The sequence below is a fragment of the Lycium ferocissimum genome, chromosome 1 (genome assembly GCF_029784015.1).
Source record: "Lycium ferocissimum isolate CSIRO_LF1 chromosome 1, AGI_CSIRO_Lferr_CH_V1, whole genome shotgun sequence".
Taxonomy (NCBI): Eukaryota; Viridiplantae; Streptophyta; class Magnoliopsida; order Solanales; family Solanaceae; genus Lycium; species Lycium ferocissimum.
In genome coordinates, this window is record NC_081342.1 from 52,281,167 (window position 1) to 52,293,980 (window position 12,814).

The 12,814-nt window shown below is 38.4% G+C and overlaps 1 protein-coding gene across 8 annotated transcripts; it reads left to right on the forward strand.

The window, feature by feature from the left end:
* The first annotated feature begins 6,161 nt into the window (after positions 1-6,161).
* LOC132055374 (uncharacterized) lies at positions 6,162-11,718 on the forward strand. Of its 8 annotated transcripts, none has more exons than XR_009414569.1 (4): positions 6,162-8,205; positions 8,287-8,548; positions 9,774-9,812; positions 10,200-11,718. XR_009414569.1 is itself a non-coding variant. In XM_059447172.1 (4 exons), exons 1-3 carry the CDS (start codon positions 6,262-6,264, stop codon positions 8,343-8,345), a joined length of 363 nt encoding a protein of 120 aa, XP_059303155.1. In that variant the 5' UTR covers positions 6,191-6,261; the 3' UTR covers position 8,346; positions 8,453-8,614. The 8 variants fall into 8 exon arrangements, 4 of the variants coding, with proteins under 4 accessions (XP_059303155.1, XP_059303145.1, XP_059303163.1 ...); XM_059447172.1 differs by lacking the exons at positions 9,774-9,812; positions 10,200-11,718 and having other exon boundaries at positions 6,191-6,362; positions 8,017-8,205; positions 8,273-8,346; positions 8,453-8,614; XR_009414570.1 differs by lacking the exon at positions 9,774-9,812 and having other exon boundaries at positions 6,173-8,205.
* The last annotated feature ends 1,096 nt before the right edge of the window (positions 11,719-12,814 follow it).

Sequence of the window (12,814 nt, forward strand, 5' to 3'; positions counted from 1 at the left end):
TTTGGCAAACATTTACGAGCTCGGAGAAGAAGAATCATGCCTTGGGATCAATAGATTGGTTAAAACACTATTTTAGTAATCGGAATGATAACCAAAGTTTTCCTTAAATTTTAGTGCGGAAACAAGTCAAATCAGAACAATAGGAGGGAGTTCGGGAATAGCGGGGCCTCACCTCGGGTCAATAGAGGTATGTACACCAAACTACATACAATAAGCTTCACGGAGCCATTTATGAGGGTTTTATTGTAATCCGGTTTCTGTTTGACGAGTTATAGATATCAAGCAATTATTCAATAAAATATGAAGAACTTAATTCAATTCTATCAATGAAAAGGGCTAATTTCAAACTCGGGTTTCTAGAATTGAGTATGTCCCCGAGGCACGTATCCAAGCCTATTACATCTAAGACATGCCAAAGAAGAGAGGGTGAAACCTTACATACCTTTTTCGCCTCTTACGCGACTCCAATTTCAAGTTCCAAATCCACCAAAATCTACAAATTGGTTACATTTACCAAACCTTAATTAGAGCATTTAGAAATGGAATCTTAAAGTAACATTCGTCTATCGAAAATTCGGCAGCACTTCCCCTATAAGTATACCATCTCCAAAACTTTAACTTAGCCAATTTTAACCAACAACAATCCGGGAATTCAACCCGGCCAAACTATCAACAACAATGCCAACAATCATACCAACAATTTCATACTAGTCTCATTATCTTCCATGCATGCAAGAACATTATATTCAATTCACATACTCTCTAAAACAAGTCTCCAACTACAACAACTTCACTAAGTTCATCCAATTTTTCATTATCAACATAGCATTCACAATAACAACAACCATATATTAGATAAAATAGTTAAATCATCATTCCTACACACACCCATAGGTACACGGCCACACATGGTTTTTCCCCTCCATGAATTTCATCCACTTTTACATGCTACAACACACAAAATCATCCATAACACATAAAAAGGATTAACCTTACCTTTTTTCTTCACCTTCACTTGGCTTAGAAATTTAAAACTTGTACGAATAGGTGTTGCTCTTGCTCTAATAAACACTCCAACTTGCTAAGGACCATTAGTAGTTTACTAGGAAAGAAAAATTTTGGTAAAGATTTTCCAAAGTTCTTGTAGAACTTGATATGGCCGAATGGCCTCTAAGGTTTCTTCAAATTTTTGCTTCTTGAAACTTCTCTTTGAATTGTGAAGAAAATAAGAATGGCCTCTTTCTATTTAATCACATGGATTTTTTTTTTTTCAACATGGGCTTAGCCCATGCCCATGGCCGGTCAGCCTTCTCTCTTCTTTTTTTTTTTCTTTTCAAGCCCACTTATTTCTTAGCTAGTTCCAACTTCCAAATTTCCCTTCGTCTTCCCCACATTTCCACAAGTCATATTACAAATTTACCTTTTCGTCTAGCCTTTCTTAATATTTTCACTTTTAAATTTTTCATAAGCAACCTAGCATGCTTAGCAAAATAAAAATGAGGCCTTGCTTGTTGTCTTCCCGCTATTGTCTTGAATTATCTGATTGCACAAAATGCGGGATATAATACTTCCGGAGCCATACGGTAAGGTGGAATAGAAATAGGCCGAGTGCCTAGCTCCAAGTCGATGCAAAAGTCAATGTCGCGTTTGGGTGGCATACCAGACAAATCTGTGGGAAAGACCTCCGCAAACTCGCTAACGACCGAAACAAACTCTAGGGAAGGAGCATCCACACTTGTATCCTAGATATGCACCAAATATGCCAAATACCCCTTATCTACCAAATTTTTCACCCGAAGGAATGATATAATCTTCAGGGAGCAGGGTTAGGAGTGCCCTTCCACTCTAATCTCGGGATTCCTGGCATAGCTAACGTGACTGTCTAGAATCTCGTGGTAAGGAGATAACCAATTTATGCCCAAAATAATATCAAAGTCCGCCATACTAAGGATCACCAAGTCTACCCATGTATCATAGCCCATAAAAGAAACAATGCATGACCAATAAACCCTATCTACTATCTCAAAATCTCCGATCGGAGTAGAAACACGTATGGGCACATCAAGAATATCACAAGTCATATCCAAACTAGTAGAGAAATAAGTAGACACATGTGAGAAGGTAGAACCCGGATCAAATAATACCGAGGCTGCTCGATGACAAAAAGAAATTGTACCTATAATGACAACATCAAAAGCCTCCGCCTCTGGTGTCCCGGGGAAGGCATAGTAATGAACTCGTCCGCCATCAGACTGTGTGCCTCCCCGACCACCCTGGCCAAACTGAGCTCCCTCTTTCACATAATGAGAACTGCCCCTACCAGGCTGATAACAACTTCTCCTAGATCGGGATACTCGCCTCGCTTGCTTCATGGACTCCACCTCTCAGCCTCGAAAATCCATCCCGCTAACTAAAGCAGTACCGGGGGTCCGAAACCTCGTAATCCTACCTGTCCTATTTTGTCCGGTCCTGGGACACGCCCAGGAAGCCGCCCTGTGTCACCACATATATAATGCCTCCGGCCGTGGACGAGCCACTGAAACTGAAGAAGTAGAATATCCACCACGGTCTAAAGGTCGAGAATAGAAACCTCGAGTAGTCTGCCCAATACTACCCACTCGCCCAAAGGGCTGCCACGATGATATCCACATTGATTGGATGAGGTGGCAAAATAAGGCTGATGAACCAGCTAACCGGCCAACCCACCTCTACCAAGTGTAACCACCATAACAAGTGTGTAATCCAATTAAACCCACAAACTGATGGACCCTCTTTTCACTGCCCTCTTCATGAGCTCGAATCCTAGTAGACTCGACATCTATAACATGATCCACTATCAATTGAAATGAAGAACCCGTAGCTATAAGCTGAAGACAGGATAACTTCAACGGAAGCACTAATCCTCTGACAAATCTCCTCACCCTCTCTGCCTCGGTAGGAATCAACTGAACATCATAACGAGCCAAGGAATGAAATATGGCCTCGTACTCAGCGACAAACATACCCCTCTACTCCAAGTCATTTAACTCATCTCTCTTCCGATCTCTCAAAGTACGGGGGACGTACTTCTCCAAGAATACCAGATAAAATTGGGTCCAAGACAAGGGAGCTAACCCGGCTGGTCAACACTCAACATAAGACCTCCACCACATCTTCGCATCCCCACGCAACTGGAAGGAGACGTAATCAATCCCATGAGACTCAACTATACCTATCTTGTGGAGTCTCTCATGACTGTCCATAATAAACTCTCACGCATCCTCTCCTGTGTATACTCAAAGAACCCACAAGCCATCTCTACGAACCTACCAACAAACATCGCTCCTCAACGGTCATAGTCAGACCGACAACGAGCCTAGGAGTGAAAGCAGGCGCTGGGATCTCATCAATACGGGGAGCCACCGCAGCGAGCAGGGCCGCGCCCTACGCAGTTGGATACCGCCGCAGTCCGCCGTCCCGCTCTAGCTCGGGAGACCTCTCCGGAGTGGCTAGAAGGCCACCCACCTGGTGCAATCTATTATGAAAACTCAATATACGAGCCATGGTGTCCTGGAGAGCAGGAATAGAAATCATATCCGACTAAGCCTGGGCTGGTCCCAACTCTCCCTCATCTGTGGGCTCGTGCTCATATGAACCTTGGTTTCGGGACAAAGACCGCGCGAGTCCTGCCAACCGCAAAGAGTCCTCGCTCCTAGACTCGCATCGCACCCCCCGCCCCTACTTGGCTCCCTCACACAGCCTCTTGCTCTGTCTCGTGGTACAGCCCTAGCAGCGGGCTCGAGTACCTCATCCCTCGCAATAGTCGCACGGGTCTTTACCATCTGTGCCAGAATAGAAGTGAAGTCAGATACCAATTTGAACATTCTAGATACCAATTTGAATACCGTAGCACAAAAGGAATGAAGGAATTGGAAGTTTCCTAAATGTCTTATAGCCTCTTACAGATAAGTACGGAGCTCATCGTACCGATCCGAAAGACTCTACTAGACATCCTCTTGTACTTATAAGACTGGAAGCCTAGGGCTCTGATACAAACTTTTTTCGACCCAACTCGTGGGTCGAGCGGGCACCCACGTTATTCCCCCTGGTGGGCGAACCCTTCCCTTCCCTTACCTTATTGTAAATAATCATACGAAAGATGATGATAATACATAAGCATTCTCAATATGTAAATACTAAATAAAAGTGCGAAAATACAAGACATACACCCTAAGAATCTGGTCTGAACCGTGGTACAAGAGCTACTAAATAAATACAAGTTTAAAATGGAATACTAGTCTCAATCCTAACAATACTGTCTCAGAAGAGTGAAAATGAAAGATAATAAAGAGAAGGAGGCTCCCGTTTATGACCGGGGCAAAACAAGCCACCCTAAAGATTCCTGGGTAGATAGGCCCTGATCACTCGAGGCGCGACAAGGATGCAGTAACGAACTCTGCACTAAAAAAAAGTACTAGTAAGTATCATAGGTCGATAATAATTAACTCACATATATAAAAGACAAAAATTAACAAGTAGGCAGATAAGCAATCAAGCAAACTCCATGAACAGTCTCAATATAAAGTCAGACCATGAATAAGATCACTTGAAACATAAGATCAATCGAAATGCACATATCTATAAAGGCATATAATTAGTCAATGCAAATTAATGAATGGATATGCGATGCAATGCACTGGCCAATCTTTCTGTACCGTACGCACATGTTAAGGACAAAGCCTCATAGCCATGACCCATAAAGACCCGCGAAATCCATGTACACCTCATCACAGTAAGACACCTCAGGCATCGAGCACTCTCTCGCTCCGGTAAATGACCTCGGATCACGAGCACACATTCCGCCCCGATAACAACTTCGGATCACAGACTCTCATCTCTTTTACGCTCTTACAGACACTCGAGGGGTTACACTCTCACTTATCATCATATCCAACACAATTCATATCAAATCATTATATGAATAAGAATGTATGCTATGAATGATACCAACACCGACATTAATTATATCAAAATCACAACCGTTACTTGTCATGAAATACACAACACAAATTCAAGCCTTTTCCATGATCTTTCCTTTTTTCGATGATAAGTGAGAAGACAAGAGAGAGATGAATGCAATAAAATCACAACCGTTACCAAGTGACTAAAACACTCCCTAGTGCCTCAGGAACCTAACCAACCATCCCACATAGTTATAAACGACTTTCCGGACCTCATAGAATCGACAAAATTCTCAAAAAGGTTCTTTTACCCAAAAGCCAACTATTGGTCAACAGTTTTCACTTTAGGCCTCTAATTTTCTCAAAACCAATCCCGATCTACTAGGGAACCGTGCTACCCATCCCCACGAGTCAAACACGCTCCAACGGAGCTGGGGGAAGGGTCAACAAGGGTAAAAGGGTCAAAAAACCTAAACGTCCAAATGGGTCGTTACAGGTATATAGATCAAACTCGAAGCAGTTAAGAAAGTCAAACTCCATATGCCAATTTTCAACCTCCATATGCCAATTTTGTTGAAAATATTTTATTGATAAACTAAATGAACCTTTGAATGCTCCCTAAAATCTCTCTTGTTATGAAAAAAGCTAGTAGCATTCCTATTTAAAATAGTATGAGACCTACTTTAACTCAAAACATGAAACTTATTCCTATATATATTTGACTATAAATTCTAACTAATCATGGATTAAAATACCTCCTAACTAATTCTGGTTTCCTACAACTTTGAATTATTTATTCCAACAATGATAGTCGCGGAAGAAAGTCCATACTTTTAGTACAGTCCCACAAAAAAGAGGAAGATAATTTTGATATTTGAAAGAGAGAATTTTACAATTTGAAACATAAGTTTGGAAATATGTCAAGTGAAACAATAATTTTTACTCAATTTTTTTTTTTTTAAAAGAATCTCGTCCAAAATGCGAAAAAGTAAAAAATTTTGTTCTCATTTTTTCTTTAACCGAAATAAATAAAAAGCCTCATTTCTTTTATTTCTTTCAAATTGTTTCATCCAGACAAACGACTCCATAAAAAGTAAAATTTTGATATTTCTATAATAGTTAGGAGCAGATCAAAATTTTAAAAAGTTTGTAACTAATTTTGGACCAAAAGAAAGTTTGGAACAACTTTTGGACCAAAAAAAAGCTTGTAACAAACCCTAGTCCCTTACATCTCATATATATATGCACTGATGTTTACTAGTCCCTCTCATTCTTAACACAACTGAATCTATTGCGGCTGATATGAAGGCAGCTCACAACAATGAACAAGAGGATGACGACCATGATGATGGAATTCGTTTCCAACATGAATCGTCTTCATGGATTCTTCATAATTGGTTCAATGATTCACCAAGTTAATTGGTAAGTCTTTCTCTTCACTTTCTTTCTTTTATTTGATGACGCATTCATTTATGCCTAGGTGTTTAAATAAATTATCTCTTGCAAATACTATGGTTCCTTTAAAATATTCACGATTGAAAAGAACATTTCAATTTTATTAGTTGTTGTATCTTTTTTAATAGAAGTTAAGTCGCCTGATATTAAGTCTTTCAAACTTAATTTTTTTTATTAGATTCAAAAGATTTCTCTTACCTAGAACAAATGGTTAATTCAACATTGAATGAAGAGATACAATTCAACTTTCCTAATCAGAAAGCTGAAATAAACAATAACCAATGGTTCAATTGTTTTTATCTGTTTGTGTGTTCACATTTGGTAGAAGTAGTATCACTTGTGTTTAATCAATGGACTAAACATATCTATATACCTATATAAAAGCAGGACATTAGCCCGGTGACATGGCATAACTAAAATGCAGAAATGGTATTTATCTTTTTTTATAATTTTTTGACAATTAATTCCATTTCACGGGTAAATCAAACTGTACGAAAGTAAAAGCGGCGCTTTGCAACCCAGCCTATTGAAATTCCTCCTTTTTCCCTACCATTCCTCTCTCTCTCTCTCTCCATTCATTGACACTCAGCGAAAAAGAGAAATCTACGGTTTCAAAATTCTCTGAAAACCGTTTGAAGTCAAAAACTTGACTAATCTTCATCTGAAATCCAACTAATTTAATTAGATACTCATGGTGTGACATAACATTAAATTTGTCCATAGCTTGTGATATCTTTGCATATATTCTCCGAGTTTCTGGTCCATGGATATTTCAAGTTCTTGCAGTGCCTTTTCTTGATGCTCTAAGAATCCAACAAAAAGAATTATGAAGATATTTCACCTGTAGCTCTAGCTTTCTAGATATAAAGCTACTCCGAATATTTAAAAACACATCAAGCACACAATTAGATTAACATTCTTCTCACATATGAACTAACATTCTCATTTGAAATTGCAATTCTAAACCTATCATGTTGTGGCATTCTTTTTGCATAGTTGATGTACTTGTGTTAGTGGAGCTACTATTATCTATTTTACCAAGGAGCTCCATTTCTAAATTGAGTATCTCCATGCTCACATGAAAATCTGCTCATTAGATCCTATGCTGTCTGCTTTTGCTTCACTTGCCTGGCTTTCCGCTAAATGTGCAGCTCAACCAGAGCATCTTTTGTCATCCTTCTGATATTTCATGTCTTTCAAAATTTGGGGTAACTCATCTATTTTTGGAGAGGTCTCAATTATATGAATTTCGGTATGACGTCCCTTCCTATCGGTAGATTGAAGATTGATTGGCTTCTCTAATCTAGATGATACTTCCTTCGACAACACATTTTGATCACCATTTTTGTTCCCGCTTCTTTGCATGAGCACTGCCGAGGTAGAAGAGTTTCGATGCTTGGTAAGAACTACTTGCGTTACTCCATTTGAAAAATCTTTTGAAGGTGCTTCATTTTTTAACTTCGTAGAATTTTTCTCACCAAGTATGGATTGGTTCATAGAAGACCGCTTGTTCTTTGAACTTGCTGCACCGTTCCTTGGTTTGGGTGAAGTTATGGTTTCCACTTTATTATTAGAACTTTCTTGGCAGTATGGATGTAATTGAGTGTGTTTCTTGCCTTAGCATGCTTTCAACAAATCTTGGAGAAGATCAGATGCTTGCTGTAGTATGCATATTCCATTCAGCTACAAGAGCTCTTGAAAATTATCAAAATGGAAATGTGAATTGCGCTAGTGCTCTTGACATATTACCATCTAAGCTTGGAATTTCCATCAATGGTCAATATTTGGTTATATGCCTTGAGTATATAAGGTAAAACCATTTCTTTCTCTGGATTATTTTATATTCAATTATTTTTAATTATTACATATGATTTTAGAATTTTCAATCCAGGTAACACATTATTTTACAGCCATGTCTGGTCAATGCTATATGGAAAAAAGAATGTGTAAGGTACTTGCTTTTTCTTTCATGCCATATACGTGAGGAGTCAACAGTGATCCCCAAAGAGAACTTTTTCTTTTGCACCCTACTTTATCAAACGGATAAACTTCTTTAGGTTTTTGGGTTACACGGTTAATACGATAGTCCTTCCTGCAGAGCATTACTGCTTCAGATCATGGTCTTCGGGAAATATTATTTTATCAGATACTCGGTAAGCTTCGAGTAGTTTTGAATTGGATTCAATGTAGTTTGGGTTGGAGAATCTTAGATATAGTTGTTTGATGAAAAAAAAAAAAAAAAGATATAGTTGTTTAGTGTTACTTTGTTTGAGTAATTGATTGGTAGCACGCGGTGCTGGAATTAGCAATGAACTGTAATCACTTTTAATGACAGGTGGTAGTGTTGTAAAATAGGCACCGCCTGCCAATTCTTTTTTTTTGCGCAGAAAATCAACCGACATTTGTCCATTTTTTCTAGAAAATTAAAAATACCGACTGATGTCGGCGGTTTGTTTAACAAAAAAGTCACAAATTAGAAAACCAACCGGCGTCGGTCGGTATTTAAAAAAAAAATTAAAAATGTACAAAATCGACCAAAGTCGATCGATAGTTTTTTTAAAATAAAATAAATAAACCGACCAACTTGGGAACTCTACCGAACTTGGTCGATTTTATATACCGACTAAGTCGTTTCCGACCAATCGATTTTAGATCAATTTTTGGTCAGTTTTTCTGAAAATTCGACTGCAATCGATTTGGGAGGTTGGTTTTCGCCTTATTTTTAGTAATGTGACTTCAAATATTTCTTGTTTGTCGCTGGAATTGAACAGTTCAATTGATTTTCAAGGTTTTCTAGCAACATCCATTTTTTTCAAGCTTTTTAATAATCATGAACTTTTTGTTTTTCATGTAAATTGAAAAAAAAAATCAATTCAAACCCGAAATTAATGAAGAGAAAATATCTGATAATCTCAAATTCTAGATAAAGAGAAGAAAACAAAGGTAAAGAAGAAGAAGCCGAAGCGAAGCCACCTCTTGTTTGAAGTTACCTAATAGTGAGTATCACCTAAGTATTTAGAAAAAGAGGGTACAAATTAAATGGGGGCAACCAAATAGGGAACCCCGTGAAACTTTTACTATCACGAGGGACCAGTGTTCGTGTTTGAGCATGTGGCATGTTTTCCTGATTACTAAGTTATTTTACCTGCTATGAACGGTTGAGATTGCCTTATATTGTATTGCTTTTATGCATGATATGTTAAAAACTTGCTTCAACGGTTTTGACTTATTGGGCTCTTAGCTAAACACTGACTGCTTTGTACATATTTGTCGTCTAGTATTTTATCTTAGCTAAACCATTTTTATCTTTTTCACCCTCCACGATTTGTCCACGTATTGCACTACTTTAATTTGTAATAGATTTATTGTTTAATGCAGCCACTTGCCCTAATCATTGTCGAGAAAATAAAACATAAGGTAAGGTTCACAAATATGCAATACTCTACTGGTCCTAGAGTGATACTTCAGACATTTTCTTATTATAGAAAAATATATATCTTCGCTATTGGAAAAAAGTTTCACAAAAATATTAATTATTTCTTATTGTTGCTGAATCTAATGAAACTTTTCAAGTAGTTAACAAGAAAATAAATATCGTAATATTTGGAGGGATGCATTTTCTCTTAGTTTGACAATATGGTACTTGGAGCATTGCTTCCTTCATTCTACATGTGATTTATTGAATAATCGAAGAGATATGCATATTCAACTCCGTTTAAGCTTTAAAATGGAAGACCCTTTACCAGAAGTGTCTTTTCTTTTCCAAAGATGTGACGCAAATTTAAGCAATAATTCTTGTATTAGGCAAAATTCGTAGGATACAACCTGACAAATTTAGTGGTGGCACATGGCAACGATGATGAGTCGGACCTGAGTCAGCAAAAGAGATTCCTTGGGAACACTCGGGCTGCACCAGAGACACAATACGGCTCCTTGTTCCACAAAATTAAAGAAGTTTTCAAAGGCCAACGGTTAGCCATTACACAAAGACCTTGAGCCTTCCACGGGCCATTAATGAGCATAACTGCAATCTTTATTACTCATCATTGCCCTAGCATTGCTATCCGATATCAATAGGGACACAATTCATGGAGTGTGTGCCCCATAGCTTAAGTATAAATAGGAGTTCTCATTTCATTGTAACATCATCTGAAATTTCACACAGAAAATACATCATACTTACATTGTTCTCAGCTTTTTCTTGTTCTTATACAATTTAGCAAAGGTTTCCACTATATGCTTAACCAGAGACTCTAGCTCAAAGCTTCTCCAAGGCTCAGGCTATTTACTTTGATTATTTTTTTAATTATATTTTAATAATCTTATTTACTATTGCTAATTATCTCATTATTTTTGTCATATTGATACACGTGTCCTTGACCACGTAAACAAATTCAACTGCACCGATTTACTGGTAAACAGTTTGGTGCTTACCGCGGGGTCTGGACAATAGTGGTATCATTGTGACCTTGTCTATTGTACTATCCTTTCTTTGAATTATGGTTGCTATAGCATCTACTTTGGATAGGTCGAGGACTAGCAACAATCAAACTCAGCTCACTACTCGAAACAACGGTAATAACTAGCGCATCGGCCGATTTGGCCTTCCTCTCCGTGTCCCTGCAGCAGTTGGTGCGTCGACCTAGAACGCGGATGGCATAGCCCTGGGAAATGCTTCCGAGGAGGCAACTCTGACTGACTAAACCCCCATGGAACTGATGCAGAACAGGAGGGCATAACAGCAGGCGATGATGGAAGAAATGGAAGACATGAAGCAACTTATCACGCTCGCTATCATCCAACCCTGACGCATGGACTAGAATGCCTGGAGGGACACTCCTGGCACCCAGTAAATGGCAACAACGTGCCCGGGAGAGGTCAAAATGAGTTAAGAAACGGTGATGCGGCAGGAAGCAAGTCTGCCCCAGACGACCCTTTTCGGGCACAAGTCCTACGGTTCATGGCAGACATCACCGATAAGATAGATAAGACCGCCAAAAAAGCGAAAAAGAATGCTAAAGAGTTCCATCGGTGGATGATTCAAATCCCAAGGGCCCCACCGGTTATTGAGGACTCGGATGCAAAGAAATACATCCAATTAGCGCCTAAGCCCGAGGCCGCGCCAGAGCTAATCTTGAAAAGGTTCAAAATGCCAAATATACCAAAGTATGATGGGACAACGGATCCGCAGGAGCACATAATGGCATACATTATGGCGGTCAAAGGGAATGATTTAAAAGTAAAGGAGATAGAATCAGTCTTGATCAAGAAATGTGGCGAGACGTTGACCAAGGGCGTCCTAACCTAGCACTCTCTTTTACCCGAACCTGCACTTGTTGTCTTTTAGTGTTTTTGTATATGATTAATGGTATGAGATATGGTTTGCCTGACAGGGGTTGTGTGCTAGGTGCCAATCATGTCTAGGATGTATTTTGGGCGTGACATTTTTTGAGTAAGTTGTTATTGTTTTGCACTAAATATCAAATCACAAGGCAAACCGACTAACTCAATTTCCTTTGTTGGACAATTACTTCGTGCGTTGATATGACCATGATCAAGATTACGACTCATTTGTAACATGGTTTAAAAATTACATAAGTGTTGTACAATATTTTCATAAAGTTTAAATAATTAAAAAAAAAAAAAAAAAAGTGCACATTATGCTGCTAACTTCCTGGTTCCTTTGAGTAATGAATTTCTCTTCTTTTCTTTTTGCCAATTGACGTTTCTTAACTATACAAGTATTGAGACCCAGACCTGGTTACTTTTTCTCATGAACTTATCTTCTTTTCGTTTTGCCAATTAACTTTCCCTTAATTGATATGATTTATATTTGTTAAATTACATTGATATAAGTACATGTTGGGACTGAGCCTCGTCGGGTAGAAATAATTTCACTGTTAAAAGATTTTAACACCAGCATTTGACTTTTATTTTCTTTCTTTTATCAGGAGACACAGGAAGGGGATTGGGTTACGTTAAAAAGTGTAAATAGGTTATTTTACAGCAATGGTGATGACGACAGCGACACGGTGGTGGTGTATGGTGGTAGGGTGAAAGAATTAAGAAGAAGAGAAAAATTATATTAATAAAAAGAGCTTTTCACGCACCTTTGTAGGTGTATTACACACACCATGTCATAGCAATGTCGGCGTCTTATAGGAATAAGTCCAATTACAGTGTAAAAGTGAAAGATGCAAACAAGTGTAAGGGACCGTTTCTACCCTATATATGTAGTGGTAATATCCAATTGACATATTGCGCATGATGAAACCAATGTCTTTCACTTTAGTAGGGTACTTTTCACATGATTATTCCATTTCAACCTCATCTTTAAATAGAGTACTGACACCTCTAATGAAAGGGATAGAATGTAATGTTAATCAATGTACACCCTTAGTGAAATTTCTACAATTTCA

Bases quoted from the DNA above. Each gene is read 5' to 3' on its own strand.
- LOC132055374 (XM_059447172.1), top strand. From the start codon at position 6,262: ATGAACAAGAGGATGACGACCATGATGATGGAATTCGTTTCCAACATG. The intron at 6,363-8,016 runs GTAAGTCTTTCT...TTCTTGCCTTAG, and splicing joins ATGATTCACCAAGTTAATTG to CATGCTTTCAACAAATCTTG. The intron at 8,206-8,272 runs GTAAAACCATTT...ATATGATTTTAG, and splicing joins ATATGCCTTGAGTATATAAG to AATTTTCAATCCAGGTAACA.